Source organism: Podarcis filfolensis (assembly GCF_964270895.1).
Source record: "Podarcis filfolensis genome assembly, chromosome: 1".
Lineage (NCBI taxonomy): Eukaryota > Metazoa > Chordata > Lepidosauria > Squamata > Lacertidae > Podarcis > Podarcis filfolensis.
Window position 1 is genome coordinate 29,786,576 of NC_139604.1, and position 19,412 is coordinate 29,805,987.

Below are 19,412 nucleotides of genomic sequence, written 5' to 3' on the forward strand. Positions count from 1 at the left end.
TTAGTTTAATGTGTTAAGGTTGTGTTTTGTATTGTTTGTATATTGTATATTGTATTGTATTTTTTTTCTTTCTGTTGTTTTTTCTTCTCGTCTTTTTTCTTCTCTTTTTTTTCCTTGTATATTATTTTTATTATTATTATATTATTCCTTGTATATATTTTTTTTTTTTAAAAAAAGCTCATGAATCTCGACTTGGTAGGGATCAAACAACCCTGTATTTGTTAGAAGAAGAGCAGAGTGGGAACAATTGGGCAGAATGCATGCAATGCCTTAAGTCAGTTTCTTGTTTTTCCTATCATAAGAGCAATTTGCCACATTTTTGCATCAGGCATCGGCATTTTAAGGCACGTGTTTCTTAATATGTTGTTGTTTAGTCATTTAGTCATATCCGACTCTTCGTGACCCCATGGACCAGAGCATGCCAGGCACTCCTGTCTTCCACTGCCTCCCGCAGTTTGGTCAGACTCATGTTTGTAGCTTCACGAACACTGTCCAACCATCTTGTCCTCTGTCGTCCCCTTCTTCTTGTGCCCTCCATCTTTCCCAACATCAGGGTCTTTTCCAGGGAGTCTTCTCTTCTCATGAGGTGGCCAAAGTATTGGAGCCTCAGCTTCAGGATCTGTCCTTCCAGTGAGCACTCAGGGCTGATTTCCTTAAGAATGGATATGTTTGATCTTCTTGCAGTCCATGGGACTCTCAAGAGTCTCCTCCAGCACCATAATTCAAAAGCATCAATTCTTCGGCAACCAGCCTTCTTTATGGTCCAGCTCTCACTTCCATACATCACTGCTGGGAAAACCATGGCTTTAACTATACGGACCTTTGTCGGTTTCTTAATATGCACATTATTATATGCAATTTTGACTAATGTGCATGTTTTGCAAGCAATGTTTTGCAATATAATGCATTTTTGTTATTTTGACTAAAGCATGTGTTTTTATGGAAGAAGAAAAAAGAACCCAATACATACATTTTTGGTACACAGGTTTTTTTTACTAAAGAATTTTGCTCCAAAATTTGGAGAATGCCATTTTCAAAGGTTAGCTGCATTTTGGTTGGCATATTTTTTCATGAAATGCAAGATAGGGAGATTCCAACCCAAATTTCTCCCCTATCCCTATTTATGTCAACATTCTTGGCTTATTGTTATGTGTCAACACTGGCAAAACAACCACTGGTAGTTTTGACCAACTTATTATTGCATCAGTTCTCCTCTTGTAAGAAGAGAGGAATGGTGGCTAGATGGCCATTGGGATCCCTTTCAGCTCTGCAATTCTATGAACAATCTCACACAGTTACTTTGAACATTGTTCCTTAAAATGCACAAGACTGCAAAAGAAAGGGCTCACACTGTACTTCACACATGCCGGGCAACTGTCCAGGGTCCCAAAATGTCAAAGCAGTGAAGCTGGCCTCTATTGCCACAATTCTGTACTGTCCAAAGCCATTACACATACAAGCAGAGTGGTGTTTGGCTGTGAAAGCAATGTATTACATTAAATACCATCCATGTGGATCTGTATATTTATGATTTATTGAAAGGCAACCATTGAGCCAAATTCTAATTTTTGTGTATATCTCCTTGACATATGCTTCTTTCCCACATTTAAGGTTAACTATAACTGATTTATTATTATCTGTTATTTCTTTTTAAAAAAATAAATAAAATGAATGCTATCTGTAAATTCAGTTTACTTGTATTTCAGATGGCAACAACCTTTCAAGAAGCTCATTTTCAGGTAATTCTACCCATTGAAATCCTATTTACACCACTTCTGCTTCTATTATTTCAATGACTAGCCCAGCTTTCCTGAGCACTGATTCAAAGCTGTTTCTTACTTACTGGATCTGAATACCTTCCTCTTTTCTATAGACACTCACCAAACCCTAAACATCCTACCAGCCACGTATTAGATGATTGTCACTCTCCCTGTTCATGCAGTTTGTTGCAAAAATAAGAGCTTTATCAAGCATACACATCCAGCCTTCAATTTTGTGGGTCACATTTTATGAAGGCTTAGATTATCTGACATCATGTCCTACCCACCAAGTTTTTGGGACAACCAATTTTAATCTCTTTTCTACATGAATGTATCGCTTGAAAACATTGCTCTATGAACATCACAAAAATTGCATTGACAGAGGCATGGTATCCAACCTGATACAGATTTTTTTTTCCATGTCAGAAAGAAGGTCCAGAGATTGTAATAGATTAGGGGCCACAAGCTACTTTTATTTCAATAACTAAATGCAAATATTCAGTTTAAATATTTCTGAATTCACCTGGTTGTGTCCCTTGTTTAAACCCTTTGCGTTGAGGTCACGTATCCATGCCTCTTAAGGGTAACTCTTGCATGGCTCAGTTGTCCCACTCTAATCCTCCCCATCCTTATTTCATTCTCCTGTCTCTTAATGGTGAGGATAAAAGAAGATGGACCCTCTTATCCCACCAGGCTTAAGTGTCCATCGTGCAAGTATTAACAGCTTTAGTCCTCAAATCTGTCACCACCATCCACGTGGCATACTATGGCCCAAATCTATCTGTCTCACTACCATGTATTGCATGTGATACCAAGGATGTATCTTAACCTTATCACACCATCTCCTTGAGTTCAATGGACTGCGGAGCTTTCCACCCACTAGAGTCGCCTTCGTTTCAGGTCACTTGTGCTAGATGTGGCTTCCTAGCCTGCTTTTTTTTTTTTTTTTAGCTTGGCCCTGCTGGCCCACCTTGGCCACTCATTCACTCGACCACGACTGCAGCATCTTTCACACGTCCCACAGCCATGTGAGAGCCGCTTCCTTGCAGCACATGGTGCAGCAAAAGTGGAAAGTGAGAGGTTCCTCACACACACCTTTTCTCATCATACTTGAATCTTTTCTTTATTACAAGACATTAAACAATAAAATTCATAAGCTAAAATCATCACATGGCCGCTAATATATCAAAAAACAATGTCAATTAATACAGTGTGCAATTTATACTCAGAGTTTGGTGACAAAGATAGAGCATAGCCTGATGTAGACAGATAGGGTCAAATAAATCCATCTCTTTTACAGTTGATGGCTACCTTGGCTATATAATTTGCTCTAATTTTCCTAGCAGCAGTTGCAAAGAGTGCTACACGCCAGGTTATATACTTATCTGTGTCTGCGAGGAGATATAAAATCATGTCAGAGGGGTTCTGGTGAGGGGACCTTGTCATTATAGGTACTAAAAATCTTTTTCTTGCATCATTATATAGGAGACAGTGCAAGATATAATTCATAAAGTCCTCTACTTCAGGACATCCCCTAATGCAAACACGTTCGTTTTTTGGTATGCCTCTATGTCTCCCATCTCTATAAGCAGAGTTTATTGTATTTAATCGTAACTCTGTAAAAGCTTTCCGAAGCTGTGCAAAAGTCAATTCATTAAAATAAGATGCATGTTCATTGACCTCTCTAAGTTTAAAACACAATGGGGCATACTTGAATCTGAATAAAGCTGAATGGCAGGAGAGTAAGAACAGGTGAAAAGGAAGTATTCTTCACACAGAGCAAAATTAAACTACGGGATTCACTAGTACACAGTGCGAGGTTCACTAGTACACCCACTTGGACAGTTTTCAAAATTGGATTAACCTTATCATGGAAGAAAAAGTTATCAATGATTAGTAGCCATCTATGTAGTGAGTGATAATTTGAACATAGAATAATGGATGCAGCATTCCCCATTGGTGTAAGGAACAATTGTATTTTGCTTAGCTAACAACTCCTATGTGACCATCTAACAGTGGCAACTTCATGGTGCTTGAAGCTGTATCACTGGAAAAGCCAAAAACGATCCTCAGAGTGTTTCCCAAACTTGGGCCTCCATCTGTTTTTGGACTACAACTCTCATCATCCCTAGCTAGCAGGATCAGTTGTCAGGGATTATGTGAACCATAGTCCAAAAACACTGCTCTAGAGGCATCATCAACACACACACACACACACTTCTGGATTTCTTTTAAGAATGTGAAATAATGACACATATTACTAAATGTACTTAGAAGAATTTTAAATGGGGGGGGGGGGAGTTTCCCTTCTGCATGGGTCTGAAATGGATAAGGTCCAATACTGCTTAAGATTTGGTCTAGTCAACTCTGTTGAGACCAAGAGACAGTCCCTTGCTGAGCTGGTTTGCTGTATTGCTGATTCAATCCATATTTCCAAAAGAGGATTAGCAAGACTTGTCAAACATATCTGCCCTACTCATTATTTTCATGAGCGTTTCATGAAATAGGGTTTTTGTTTTGTTTTTTATTTTTGCTGGTTTGTTTTTGCTATTTATAGGCTACCCTATAACAGAAATTATCTGAGCAGCCCTAAAAGATGAAAGCAAGAACAAGTTTAAATAATTACAATTACAGCAATAATGCAGCGAAGAAAATGTCTCCAAGTACCAGATGCAAATATGATGCAAATGATGTCAATAAATAAATAGAATGGATAAGATCAGGCTATATAGGTGACAATGTCTGTCCTGTTCACACAAATTGTAAGTGAGCTCTGCCTATTTCATGTCCAATAATAGAAGAGGGTTTCTTTTTTAGAGAGAGACAAAAGAAAGAATATGAAAGATCATTAAGTTGCTAATTGCCTTTACAGTAGAAATGAGCCACCTGTCAAAAGACAGTTCAATTAAATCAAAACAGAACATTGGAAGTTTCTTTTCCAGTTAGAAAAAGACTGGCAAAGATATTCATCTGGGTTTCCCATTTCATTCCTGAAAGTATTAGTAGTGAGCCACATTCTCAATGGGTATCGTATCCTTTCCAGCTGAACTAGCAGTTAAGACAGCTAAATCAGCAATGCAGCCTTGCAGCCAAACATGGTTGTATTAACCTAGCGAAGCAGAAAAGACCATCTGCACCACCATGAATATTACTAAAATAGAACAGCAGCAGGGTAGGGAGGGAACCGTCTACATTTTCCATTGCAAAAATGCAAGGAAATTCGATGAATGATCTTACTTTATGGGCATGCACCGCAACTGATAAACAAAGAACTATAGTAATTGTCTGAGCTTTGATGTAATTAGCTTGCACAATTGATTTACAGACTGTTTTATAACTCAATTTCACGTGCATTACGAAAACTACACAATGACTTTAATGTACTTTGGTAATTTTCAGCTGTAGCCAGTTTGTCAAGCATACATTAGCTGTTAGGCAAAAGCTTCCTGGACAGCTCCCAAGATGCACGTCATTGGATCTATGGGTGCAAATTGAAGACTGACAACTCCAATGGCTTTCTCCCATGCCGTGTTTGTCTCTTGTTAAATGCTATGGAGTGAGTGAATGTTTGTGTAGACAGAGGAGATAGAGGAGTGCCTCTGTCTCTGACCTGCTTACTACCTCTACACGCTGTGATTATTGTTGTAAAGAACCATACGGACCGGTGGAAAATGTTCATGGTTTAGGTAGGAATGCAGATCCAAACATGCATCAGTCTGCAGTGTAGATAGATAAAGCATCGGCACAGAAATTGACATTTGGTATCCTGGGATTCTTATTCTCACTTGGGCACAGAGAGTGTGAATTTAAAGCATACTCCATGGCTAGGAACGGATGAATCAGCCACCTGTAAAATCTGCATTTATCTGCAATTTCTCCTTCTTCTTCTTCCTCTTCTTCTTCTTCTTCTTCTTCTTCTTCTTCTTCTTCTAATCCCCCAGAAATTCATCTTTAAATACATGATTAAATATGTAATCTAAAATGCATTTTCCTCACCAAATATGCATTTCTAAATTTATTTGTTTCTCAAATTATGCATTGTAAAGTTTATCTTGATGAGCTGCTCAAGCTGAGAACAGTGTCAGAACATTTAGGAAGTGTGAAAGCTGGCAGATACCTTCGATCGTTCATGATGTACAGATCAGGTCAGTTCGCATCAGAATTTGCAGTGATCCAGTCCCTCAAGCATCCCCATCCAAAGTCAACTATTCTACACACCCCACAAACACACATGACCTTTAAAGCTTGAGAGGGCAAAGTGCTTATGAGATTGGCTGCTACCTGGTAGGGTCCCTTGCTCGATGTAGAGCCAAAGAGCAACAGGACTCAGGTAGCAACTCTGCTTGTCACACTGACTGGAAGATGTGGTCCAGAGTTTCATGCAGAGAACATTTCCAACCCTACCTAGTGAGGCTGGGACTTTCTGCATGCAGTTGCTCTGGAACTGAGTCATGACTCATCTGGGTAGTGTATGGCAAGGAAATACAATTGTTCTTCCCCATCGTTCATTCAGTGAACGTGTGATGAGTTGTACGAAAACTCTTTATTTATTGCATATACAGGGCTTCTATGGACTAGAGTAGTTGTACCTCATTTAAGTATTTCATTTCATTTTCTTTAATTATTTTTTTATTTTCAGTTTTTTTCATATATCATTTACATTCAAATAAAATCATTTTTGTACATATAAAGGATTCCCTTAATCCTTAGACCTCCACCTGCCCCATCATGGTTTCCATTGCAAGTCTTTTCCTACTGCATCTTATAATATTTATCTAAATTTTGTTTATATCCCATTTTAACCATAATTTTCATACATTACAAGTGTTATATCAGTCCTCCTAACGTTTTTAAATGTTGACAGTGCTCTTTAAGGTAGTCTGCAAACTTTTCCCATTCTTTATTCAATATCTTGCCTTCTTGGTTCCTGATTCTCCCGGTCAATTTTACCATTTCAGCATAGTCCATCATCTTGATTATTTATTAAGTATTTTATTTCAATTCAGAAAGAACACAGATTTTGCCATTCTGTTGTAGAAATTTAAAAAGCAGTTCCTAAACTGGATGTTACCCTCACAGATAGCCAAAAGTAGAAGAAGCTAGCCTCTAGTGAAGAGCTAGGTCTTGATTGAATACAAACATATGTAGGGTCAGGCTGCAAAGTGGTGTACAGTGACATGAACTCTTATCTAAGCTAGCATGTGATTACAAACAACCAATCAAATGATTGCAACAACTTTCCCATAGCAATCAGACCCCATAGTCATCATTCCAAAGCAATCAGGTGTTTGTTATGCTCTTTTGACTAGACTACACCAACTTTTTGCCTCTGTTGACCTCACTCCCCACCCCAAAGCCCAACAACAGGGCAGTGGTGGGCAGAAGAAGAAGAGGAGATGGGGAATGTGGGAATAAGTGCTGGGCGACAGTTGTCTTCTTCCGAGGTGCTTTCTCACAGTGAAGGGGCAATGTCCATCCACGTTGGGGGGCAGCCCTCTCAAATATTTTATTGGGAGGGGCAAAGGGACCTGTGCCCCTAGGAGTTGGAGCCCTTGCTGGAGTACAAGAAAAGGCTGGTTGAGGAGCAAAGTAGCTATGAGCATGTATAGAAGTCGCGTATAGAATTGCACTGTAGGTATTCAGCCACGACACAGACCCACATTACTTGTTTAAGGACATGACCAGCAACTTAATCTAGCAATCACACACCTCTGTCTTTGTTTTTTTTTTTCTGGGATGCCTCACTTTATTACACTGCACTGCAAAGGCCATTGGTCCTGTATTAAGTCTTTTCTTTGTAGTGGATATTCTTTTGTTCAACTACAAAGTGTCAGCATATGAAAGAACAAACATTCCCTTGTCCCATCAGAACGGGGGTGCCATCTCACCCTCAGGATTATGGGTGCCTGCTGCCGTAATACGGGCTCCTCCAAAAATGGACACAACATGGCGCATTGTGCATGTGATATCACATACACTATGTGCAGGCGTGTGCATGTCGTGTTGCATGTCCGCGTTGTAGTGGCTCCTTTTCCTTCTTCTCTCCGCAGCCAGCAAGGCACCCTTTTCTGCAGGGAGGGGCTCAGACTAGGAGGCAGAGAGATTCTGCCTCCACATTTGAGCCCCCACCCCCCAGAAGAGGGTACCTGGCTGGCTGGCTGCATTGCTTCTCTCTCGGAGGCAACGCCACACAGGATGGCTGGCTGCCTCTCTCCAGCTTCACTCGTTGACTTTGTGGGTGCCCAGCCCCCACAATTATATTATTTTGGGTGCCCAAGCACCCATGGCCACCAGGAGTTGGCTCCTAAGCATCAGAAAATTTATTTTGGTGACTGGTGGTGACCCCACAGAGCCGAGGGCTTGCTGATCAGAAGGTTGGCGGTTCAAATCCCCGCAGCGGGGTGAGATCCCGTTGCTTGGTCCCAGCTTCTGCCAACCTAGCAGTTTGAAGGCACAAAGTGCAAGTAGATAAATAGGTACCACTCTGGCGGGAAGGTAAACGGCGTTTCCGTGTGCTGCTCTGGTTTGCCAGAAGAGGCTTAGTCATGCTGGCCACATGACCCGGAAGCTGTATGCCAGCTCTCTCGACCAAGAAAGCAAGATGAGCGCCACAACCCCAGAGTCATCCGCGACTGGACCTAATGGTCAGGAGTCCCTTTACCCTTTACCTTTACCCCTCCCCCCCAATGCTTTCAGAACTCAGGAAGGGGAGTTTATCAAGCAGTTGGGTGACTTGGTGTGTGTTGGGGTGGTGGTGTATCTGCAGCCTTTGCACAGAAAACTCTGCAAGGAGACAGGTTGCTTATGTGCGCAATGTGAATGTGTTCCTCTGTGGATTGTGGCATATGTACCGATCTGCTGATCTCTATTTGATAGATTGGTCTCCTGTTCAGACATAGCAAACGCACCATTGGATTTCAGCAACTGATTGTTTTATACATATATATATATATATATATATATATATATATATACACACAAAATCCGGCACTTCCCCTTTTCTACTTAGGCAAAATTTTGGGATTCAAGATACCCGGGCTGAGCCTCTTATCATACCGCAAGCAGTCTCTGCCACAGGAAGATCCCGATGCTGTGATTGTTGACTCAGCAAAACGCAGCAATGACTCCATGGCGATGAAGCACTTCAAGTCCCCGACAAAAGAAAGCTGCAGCCCTTCGGAAGCAGACGACACCAAGGCACTCATCCAGCCAAGCACATGTTCGCCTCCGGTGAATATATCAGGACCCCTTGACCATTCATCTCCAAAACGGCAGTGGGATCGACTATACCCAGATATGCTACATTCCAGTACAGGACTGACCCATGCCCAGTCAAAGGAAAGTATTTGCAATATAAGGAGAGCATCTTCAATACACAACATAGAGGGGTTTAACATCCATCCCAAGAATGTGTTTCGGGACCGGCATGCGAGTGAAGGTATGATTTCTTCTTCTTCTTTTAAATCAACACCTGTAAATTGTGACAGTTAAATGGGGTGGTTTACATTGTTACTCAGCTTATTAGGGTCTATTATGGCTTATCCACACTTAGTTTTCAGTCAGACACCAGCCTTTTAACACTTCGTGTCTGAGCTTTGGAGTTGTGTGCATGTTTTGCCCTGAGTGTCCTCCACAAAAACGCACTCTTTAAAGCTGAATAGGAACAAAATGTTAATTGAAGTTTTCCATGGATTGAGGTCTACTCCAATGGAGCTTTAAAGAGTTGGTTTTCATGGGGCACTCGGACACAGAGCTTTAAATCGTGGAGCGTGCCTGGAAAAAGCGGAGGAAAGCCAATTGTGGATAAACTACCACTGTATGTTAAAGTCTGACTCCTTGGATCTTTCGCTCTCCTGTTGGTTTGGTGAATAATGTTTCCTAAAAATTGGCTGCCCTTCAGCTTAAAACAATAATAATTTCCTTGCAGCAGCATGGGGAAATCATGCTAAAACTGACAGCAAAATCAAAATAAGCAGAAAAAATAAAGAACAGAATAAAACAGCAATTCTTTTTTTATATAAATAATTTTTATTCATTTTAAAACATATTAATAGTCATACATACCACAAAATTTCACATCTTATACAATCTTTTTGGACTTCCATCAACACCTCTGATGATCCCCCATTTTTATCGTTTCTTCTGCATTTCTTAAATTCATATTGCCTTTAATTATCTTAACTAATGTCTCCCTTTTGTCCAATTATGCAATAATTCAAATTATTCACCTCACGAAACTTCTTGCAAACCTACAAATGTAATCTGGTCATCACAATTACTTTTTAAATAGTCCGTAAATTTACACCAATCTTCTGTGAATCTCTGGTCTTCACAACAGTTCTACCATGGATTTAAAATGTGTGCAAACAAAGAAATAAACTAAAGGCTAGCTAGCTAGCTTGTAATAATAAAATGGTTTCTTCCTGGTACTGAAAGTCCATCAGAGTCAGTCAGGGCTGGCCCAGGATGGATTGCATCTAAGGCCAAGTGATTTTGGCACCTGAGGCAGTAGATCCCACGATATACTCTCCCTGGACGTAGCTCAGTTGGTCAGAGCGTGGTGCTGATAATGCCAAGGTTGCAGGTTTGATCACCAGATGGGACAGCTGCATATTCCTGCATTGCAGGGGGTTGGACTAGATGATCCTCAGGGTCCCTTCCAACTCTACAATTCTAGGATTCCATGAATTGTACCTGAAAACAAAAAGGGAGGCAGCACAGCTGCTTAAGCACTACAAATGTTATGTTGTGAACTGCCCCAGGTATGGGGCAGGATACAAGTTTAATTAATTAATTAATTAATGGCTTCTCCCTTCCCGGTCCCCATTTACAGTCCTAACTGTAGTTTTCAAACTTTCAAAGTCAGCTAGCGATATGGCATATAATCCTGGTCTACTACAATGCATTATATAATATTTTATAACACATTCTATGTTGGTCTACTGATTACATAGATCCTGAAGTGGTTACAGAGTGGGGCTGTTAAATATGTGTAACTGGCTGGATCATGCCCATCATCAGTTTGCTACAAACACAGGCCTGAATCCAGACAGGTTTCAAGCAGTAACTTCTCAAAACTGGGGGCTTTCCAGTATGCCATCATTTCTGGCCTGAAGGCCTTCTTGCCCCTCTCTCCCCCTGTGTGTAAACACAAGTGCTTTCCACTCACACAGAGAGATGTTTGGATCTCACCCATTAGCAGCTTCCATAAAATAAAAATCGGGGCCCTTTGAACATATGTTGGGGTAACAGTTTCAATTAAAAAAAAATACACTTTCAAAAATAACCACTGTTGAGTCTTTGGATATAGAGTTTATTGTTTTTCCCCTCTGCTTTTCTTTACTCTGCTGAATATCAGACAATGGCCGTAATGTCAAAGGTAATGTAGACACGTACAATTTATTGTCCAGTGCTTTCGAGAGCCCCATTCCTTTGGCATGTTAATTTGCCTGCTATATGAAATGTACAAATGCAACTTCCTCATGCTGATCTCTATTGGGCTGGGCACATGGTAGAAATTTTGCTTGGTGGATGCATCACGATTCCCTTTGCTCTCGCCACGAAATCATTACAAGCAGTCATCAACTAAAGCTCCGAAAGGTTGGGCAGACTATGGATATGCTCTATTAAATCAGATTGGTTCTGTGCATTGGTCCCAGTTGATTTGAACGGGAGAGTTGAACGTGTGCTTAATGCTGCCTCCCATTGGAATCAACAGGGCTTAAAGTCCTTAGCTTTTGCTGCCCATTTATATAGATGAACTAGGTATGCTACCAATCTTATGTAGGCAAAATCAGACGCCTAAGTTTCCAAGAGATGAACTTGCAAAAGTACTTGAAAAATTGGCTCAGAATGATCCTTAATAGCAATGATAGGTTTAAAATCTAATCCTGTTTTGCCTTTTACACGTCAAGGAAATTAATTAATAATCTGGACCCTTGTGGCGTTCTTTACTTATTCCTCTTTTGTCTCCTTAAAACTAGTTTCACGCTCCTGGATGGCAGGGGGTATGGTTTAAGCTTACTGTAGTCTTAAAATGTGCATGCATGAATTTCATTTGCAATTTCACGCAGAGAGCATTCTTAATCACATTCAGTACATTCTGGAATCGGTCTTTTTCACCAGGACAATGAACCTAAAAGACAACCAAACAGAGCCTTTTCTACATCAATGTGTACAATTTGGATCCAGTTCATTATGTTTTTCTTAACACACCTTCTTAAAAAAAAAAATCCTTCCGGGATCCTTCCGGGAACTAAACAATTATATTTATAGCCTACATTTGGGAGCCGAGTCAGAAAGCAGGGAGGCGGGGCAGAAAGAAAGAGGCCTTTTGCACCTTTGGGGCCTCTTCACAATTTCATGCATGTTGTAGAAAGTTTGTGTACTCGGTAAAATGTCTCCTGTCGAAAGTGCATGGCCTGCATGAGCCAAGGTCTGTAAACAGCACATCGCTACTGGTTTATGAAACCCACACATTTGCTTCTTGTGTCCATCAGCAGTGGTTTAGATATAGTATGGTGCTATTCCGTAAGTGAAGTAATATTTGTAAGTGGGTGTTGGTTTCAAAGTACTTGACCTTGTACTTTTGTCTGTGTTCTTTTTAAGCAACTGTTAATTTAAGTCATTGTTTGGCATAACAGATTTGGAAAACAGATTTAAGACACTAGTGTATTTGTCTTCCCCTTTCTTGCTGTGCATCATGCAAGCATAGCACAAAGAGCCAAGAGAGATCCATTGGATTGTATCCAAAGTTGCACCAGTGGAAGGCTGTGGGTACAACAGATCCTTCCCTTCCTCTCTTCTTCACTATGTCCCCTGAAAAGAGGGTGGGGGGTGAGGACACCTCCCAAACACCATGGGTTGTGTCATATGGGGCTGCGGCAGGGATGTAAGAAGGCTGCAATTTCCATTCTGACTAATAGTCATTACAATCAGCACTGTTTTCATTCTGCTACAATTCGGTTTCTACTAATGTTATGTTATTTGTCTCATTGGCTACTATTTAACTATTTAAGTTACGTAAGTTACTTAGCTTATTCAACTATGTATGTAACTTATGTAACTGTCATTCATTTCAATATAAAGGAAATGTCAAAACAATGTAAATAAGTTCATTGATTAAGTATTGTAATTAAACAACAACAATGATGTGAACAAGTATTGGTCGCATTCACTCCACCAATTTCTATTCCTGACTACTGACAAACATGTGAACTGCAGTCATTTCTATGTTCTGATCCATTTTTGTTGCCATTTGTAGGCTGTACTAGGAGGGGAGCATTGCCCCAAATCAGGCAGAATAATCGTGTGTCAGTGGACTGCATGATTCCTGTACTTGATTTTGAGCAATTCCTCCTTCCCACGGCAGTCCCACATGCCACAACTCACAGTGTTCCTCTCCAACCCTCCAAATAAACTTGAAGGAGAGGATCTGTAGGGAGGAAGGTTGCCAGAAAGTTTGCCTTTGGCTCATGCAATGTTGGATCCAACCCATTCTTTCCAAATGGGCACCTTAATCCATTAAGTGTTTGTTCAGTTGGTGCTCAGAGAGCACAAATGCTGATTAGAAGAAACTGTGCTGTTTGGCTTTTCTCCCTGATCTCGACATCTAGGTACAAGGGAAGTATGTATTTGTCACAGTTTCCCTCACCCTTCTTCTGTCCACACAACAACTCTGTGGATAAGTTAACAGAGGGAGATTGTTCACTCTTGAGCTTCATGGCTAAAGGGGCATTTGAACCTAGTCCAACTCGATCCATTACCACACCACTGACAAGTGCCCAAATGCCACAGAAGGAAGCTAGCCAGGATCAGGTCCACATGGTAAAAAACCTCTGTTTTCCCCATGGTGCAGTACAGTGGCCATTGAAAGATGCCCGATCAGTCTTCTCCCCACTTGTGATCCACAGCAAGTAGTATTCAGAAGCATACTGCCTCTGCTACTATGTATAGCATCATGACTAGTGGTCATTGACAGACCTATTATTTTGTTGCTGTTGTTGTTATCTAATCTCCATGAAATGCTTCTGAATTGACACTGCATATAAAAGGGTTCCTGTGTTCCTGCCTTTAAAAGCTCATCCATGAGGGCTCATCCATGGCTCAGCCTCTCTTTGCTGCTGAATCGGAACAAACGGCAATCAGGTTTTGTACAGATTGCTGTTTGTTCCGATTCACCAGTAAAGAGCGTGCTTTCCTGGGGAAAGAATGTTTTCCAATTTTTCTAGGCATGGAACAAGCGGAAGTACAGACAAGCCCTCAGTGTAGCCTGGGATATTTGAACTGCTTCAAAATCTGCCTGCAGCAGTTCACAATTTTTTCTTGCAACCTACATGCTTGAAATGGATCAAGTAGGCAAGTGTTGGCAGGTTCTAAGCTAGAAGGCTATCGCTTTGGGCCATTAAGTCTTTTACATTGCAGGCATGGAATTACCTGTTTCAGGCTGCAATCCAATACCCATTTACCTGGGAATAAACCTCATTGAGCTCAATGGGACTTACTTCTAGGTAGACACGTATAGGATTGCAGTGTTAGGTGCTGATTTCTGTAGTCCATCAATTCTTAATAGAGTTTTGTAATACCGACACCTCCACCCTCCGGCCTCTCTTTTTTTTTTAGGTCCTTTTAACCATATCAAGTCAAGTCTATTAGGATCTACATCGGATTCAAACCTCAACAAATACAGCACCATCAACAAGATCCCCCAGCTCACTCTGAACTTTTCCGATATCAAAAATGAAAAAAAAAGTTCATCGCCTCCATCTTCAGAGAAAACAATTATTGCACCCAAAGTGAAAGACAGAACACACAATGTAACTGAAAAGGTTACACAGGTAGGATATATTCTTTTATATAAACTTGAGAGTGGTTCTGTAAAATTTGTTTTAATGTGAGTGGTGTTGCGGATTTCATTCCAGCTTTAGTCTTCAGACTAGTTCATGCATTCTTTTTCTAAGCAAGTCCTTTAGAAAACAGTCACATTTATTCACATGCCTCCTTCACATTCTTTTATGCACCAAGAGAAATGAGGCTGTGGAGTGGGTCCTCTCTGGGGTTGCATGGGGGAAATCCTTGCTGATGTAGGAATAATATGTTTGCATCAAGGTGCATGAAATTTTCTATGCAGGAGATGCCCCCAGTGCCTGATTACAGTAAACATTTTCATTTAGATAATTCTTCATATCTATCATCTCTGTAATCCTTACAACAGGGACGTGGGTGGCCTAGGACTTGCCGATCAGAAGGTCGGCGGTTCGAATCCCCGCGATGGGGTGAGCTCCCATTGCTCGGTCCCAGCTCCTGCCCACCTAGCAGTTCAAAAGTACGTCAAGTGCAAGTAGATGAATAGGTACTGCTCCGGCAGGAAGGTAAACGGCGTTTCCGTGCGCTGCTCTGGTTCGCCAGAAGCGGCTTAGTCATGCTGGCCACATGACCCGGAAGCTGTCTGCGGACAAACGCCGGCTCCCTCGGCCAATAAAGCGAGATGAGCCCTGCAACCCCAGAGTCAGCCATGACTGGACCTAATGGTCAGGGGTCCCCTTTACCTTTTTTAATCCTTACAATAGTGCTATAAGGTGAGCTCTGAACTTAGGATCTTTCTTCTGCCTTGACTGTGACACTGGGAAACATTTTCATATGACTGTTACTTTTCTCTTCCTCTTCAAGAAATGTATAGCTACTGGAGAAAGTGAGAGAAAGGAGACAAATTGGTTCTTTCTGTCTGGAGATCAACCAACAGCTTGAACCTAACTAGATTTGTCTGTTTTTTCAAATGATGCTCCAAACATTGTACTTTGTTTGACACTTGTAAAATATTTTGAGAACATAATTTGCAAACGGGCCATTGACCTAACACAGATAGGTCATTGGCAACATGTTCTCTTTTTTTCTTACCAGATTTTCCCCTGAAAAAGTAAATCGGGATTAAATGGGGAAAACATCAACTGGAATTTGGGTGCCAACAACATTGTTTGGGCATGGCAAAAAACTTGCCATCATGAGAAGTACTCATTCACAATAAACACCCATCTGGAAGCACACTTAGTCTCTTCTCGGTCTAATCCAGAATGTCTTGTTGAACATGGAGATCATTTTGCTGCGTATTTGCAGAATCTACTTGTATACATAGCGTAAATCCAGTTTCTTCCTCTCTCTCTCTCTCTGGACTCTGCAGCTGGACTTCTCTGCGACCCATCCCCTCTGCAGGGAGGTAGGACCAATTCGGATGGTCCGCCCCCGCCACTTAATGGATCCAAATGGTTTCCAGAGAGTGGTAGGGGATGCTTTATCCCATGTTGATGGCCTTTCAGCTGATTCCCTGGTGGCCCGCTGGAATGTGGAGTTAACCAGGGCTATTGACTGTTTGGCTCCGAAGCGCCCTCTCTGATTGCATGGAGCCCGGACAGCCCCGTGGTTTTCCATGGATCTGAGGGCAATGAAACAATTGTTGAGATGGCTAGAGCGCCGGTGGCGGATAACTCATTCCGAATCTGACCGGACACAGGTTAGAGCTCAACGTTGAGCCTACCAAGTGGCGATAGCGACGGCGAAGAAGACTTTCTTCGCCGCCTCTATTGCATCTGCAGAAAACAGCAGCAGGAGACTTTTTCAGGTGGTTCACAATTTAGCGGAACCACCTGCGACATCGGGGCCCAGTATGGGCCACATGATCTCCTGCAATGATTTTGCAAAGTTTTTTGCAGATAAAATCGCATGGACTCACAGCTGTCCATGGAGTCACAGGTCAAATCTGTATCCAGGGCAGCTGTTTACCAGCTCCATCTGGTACGTAGGCTGAGACCCTATCTGCCTGCAGACTGTCTCGCCAGAGTGGTGCATGCTCTGGTTATCTCCCACTTGGACTACTGCAATGCACTCTACGTGGGGCTACCTTTGAAGGTGACCCGGAAACTACAACTAATCCAGAATGCAGCAGCTAGACTGGTGACTGGGAGCGGCCGCCGAGACCATATAACACCGGTCTTGAAAGACCTACATTGGCTCCCAGTACGTTTCCGAGCACAATTCAAAGTGTTGGTGCTGACCTTTAAAGCCCTAAACGGCCTCGGTCCAGTATATCTGAAAGAGCGCCTCCTCCCCCATCGTTCTGCCCGGACACTGAGGTCCAGCTCCGAGGGCCTTCTGGCAGTTCCCTCACTGCGAGAGGCCAAGTTACAGGGAACCAGGCAGAGGGCCTTCTCGGTAGTGGCACCCACCCTGTGGAATGCCCTCCCATCAGATGTCAAAGCGATAAACAACTACCTGACATTCAGAAGACATCTGAAGGCAGCCCTGTTCAGGGAAATTTTTAATATGTGGAATTTTAGTGTATTTTTCATCTTTGTTGGAAGCCGCCCAGAGTGGCTGGGGAAACCCAGCCAGATGGGCGGGGTACAAATAATAAATTATTATTATTATTATTATTATTATTATTATTATTATTATCTCACACACACACACCTTCATGCTGGTGTGATAAATTAATGCCAAAATACGCAATTCCAATTCACTAGCTATTCCATATCAGAGATTAGTGTCTTAAAGGGGGGAAATTGATCTACACTTAAATGAATAACATAATCATTTACACATTTATACAAGACCCTGGCAGAATCAGTTTAGGACAGTCTGACTTGCCAGGAACTCTACAGCTCACTAAATTTAAAATTAAACTTGAAGTGCTCCCCAAGATGCCAAGAATACTTCACAGAATACTTCCAGGGCAATTTATCTCATGTTTCTATTCTCTTTATAGTTTTGTAAAATTCTGGTCCTGTTGCTTGCTTTACAACTACAGTATTTCTTCTGAGGATGAGAAAGAAACAAAGCATCAAGGAGTGGCTTCCTTCCCACGTATAACCTTTTCTCATTCATCATTCCCAGTTTTTGTGTGCTCAGTGCCTTCAGCACGCTGTGTGTGACACTTTACAGAGTACGCGAAGACAGGTCTCTGCCCCCAAGGAACTTGGGGCAGGGTCATAGCTCAGTGGTACAGCATCTGCTTTGCTTGCAGAAGGTCCCAGCTTCAAATCCCAGCATCTCCACATAGTGCTGGAAGAGAGCCCTATCCAAAAGCTACCTGTCAATATAGACCAGGTGTTGCTAACCTTTGGCCCTCCTGATGTTTTTGAACTACATCATCTATGGCCGTTGACCATTGGGAATTGTAGTTCAGCAATATCTGGCAGGCCAAAGGTTTCGCACACCTGGTGTGGACAATTCTGAGCTAGATCAGGTGTGCGAATGATTTGGCATCAGACAGCTTCCTATGCTACTCTGAACTGGCAGTCTATTCCATCTGCTTAGAGTTTGAGGAACCCCTGAAATTTAGAGTTGTTCCCGTTTTGATGGGACTGCTACAACCCATATGAGGTTTCCCCATCACCCTGACCCTTTATCCTGAACCTTCAGGTTGCAGGTGATGGGAAAGACCTTTGCCCAAGACCCTGGACAATCATTGCTGGTCAGAGTAAGACAGTCCTGGGCTAGATGGGCAAATTGTCTGATCTGATATAAGGCAGCTCCTTATGTTCATATACATGAAGGGGTGTCAACATTGCATCCCATGGCCTTAAATGCTACACCTATTGGCAGTGACGGTGTCACACATTTGCTCTTCGTCGTTCACTTCACTTTCTTCTGCCACATAAAGAAAATGTGGTGTCCCTTCCTTTTATTGATGCTGCGGCCTTGCCTTTGATCTTCCTGGGCAGAGAAGGGCAGAGTAAAGTTTGAAGAACTTCAGTGAAAAATATAGCAGTGGCCAGCAGGATGAAGCAGGAGGGACATTGCTAACTTGGCTTCCCAATGCTGTGGTCACTTCTGGTAACTGGGAGGGTGAGAGGCAAGGTGGCAGAAAGGTCAACACAGTGTGAGAGCAGCAGCAGAGCCAATCTGACACTCCTGACTCTTCCTTTCACTGCACCAACCTGCCGTCTCAGTTATCAGCAGCATGCCATGTGGTTATAGAGTGGGGCCATGTAAGTGACACCCAGCCTACTGTGCCAGCCACCAATGGAAGGAGAATGTCAGTACATAATTTTAATGTTGCAAGGGAAAGAAACAAAAAGAAGCATGTGAGGCCAACTGAACAGGTGGTGGGGTGTTCAGTGGATCTTTTTGATTTAGCACAGTCCCCCCCCATTTTAATACTACCAGATGTGCAAATATTTATCACCTGTCCAATCCAGTCTGCCTCACACAGCATTTGTTGTTCCAGGTGGTAATTATTCAGTATGCAAATTTTCCAAATAGGAATTAGCAGCACTGGTGATCTGTCCCACTGTCTGAAGATTAAGTTCTGTGAATTTATTAAGTTGTAAATGTTATCTGTGTTTGTCATTTTGGTGGATGCATTTTAGTCGTGCGTTCTTATGTGCTATTCCAAAAGGATTGAGTGTGTGCTTGTGTTGGCATGCTAAAATGGCTAACTGCTGGTGAATCCTAAATCAGGGGTTGTCAGCACATTGTTTGTGGGTCCCATGACACCTCTGAAGTCCTTCATTGATACCCCCTAGGACAACGGCTGCAGACTCAAAGCTTTCAACTTAAAAAATAAAAGTATAGCCTTACTGAAAGGAAAGTTATAAAGCAAAATGTGCAGGAACCCTTCTACAGTAAGCGATTTCCGTGAGATGAGACAAGCCAGAT

General features: G+C 42.0%; 1 protein-coding gene across 12 annotated transcripts in view; it reads left to right on the plus strand.

Annotated features, from left to right (window-relative positions):
* KCNH7 (potassium voltage-gated channel subfamily H member 7) overlaps positions 1-19,412 on the plus strand; it is a 256,126-nt gene that overhangs the window by 166,688 nt on the left and 70,026 nt on the right. For 3 of the 12 annotated variants that reach the window (XM_083577003.1, XM_083576998.1, XM_083577002.1), the window contains exons 4-8: positions 1,707-1,739; positions 8,770-9,198; positions 11,119-11,139; positions 11,744-11,767; positions 14,382-14,596. In XM_083577003.1, coding sequence (XP_083433129.1) covers positions 1,707-1,739; positions 8,770-9,198; positions 11,119-11,139; positions 11,744-11,767; positions 14,382-14,596 — 722 coding nt within the window. The remainder of the gene's footprint in view (positions 1-1,706; positions 1,740-8,769; positions 9,199-11,118; positions 11,140-11,743; positions 11,768-14,381; positions 14,597-19,412) is intronic. The other 9 variants (XM_083577006.1, XM_083577007.1, XM_083577008.1 and 6 more) reach the window with 7 other exon arrangements.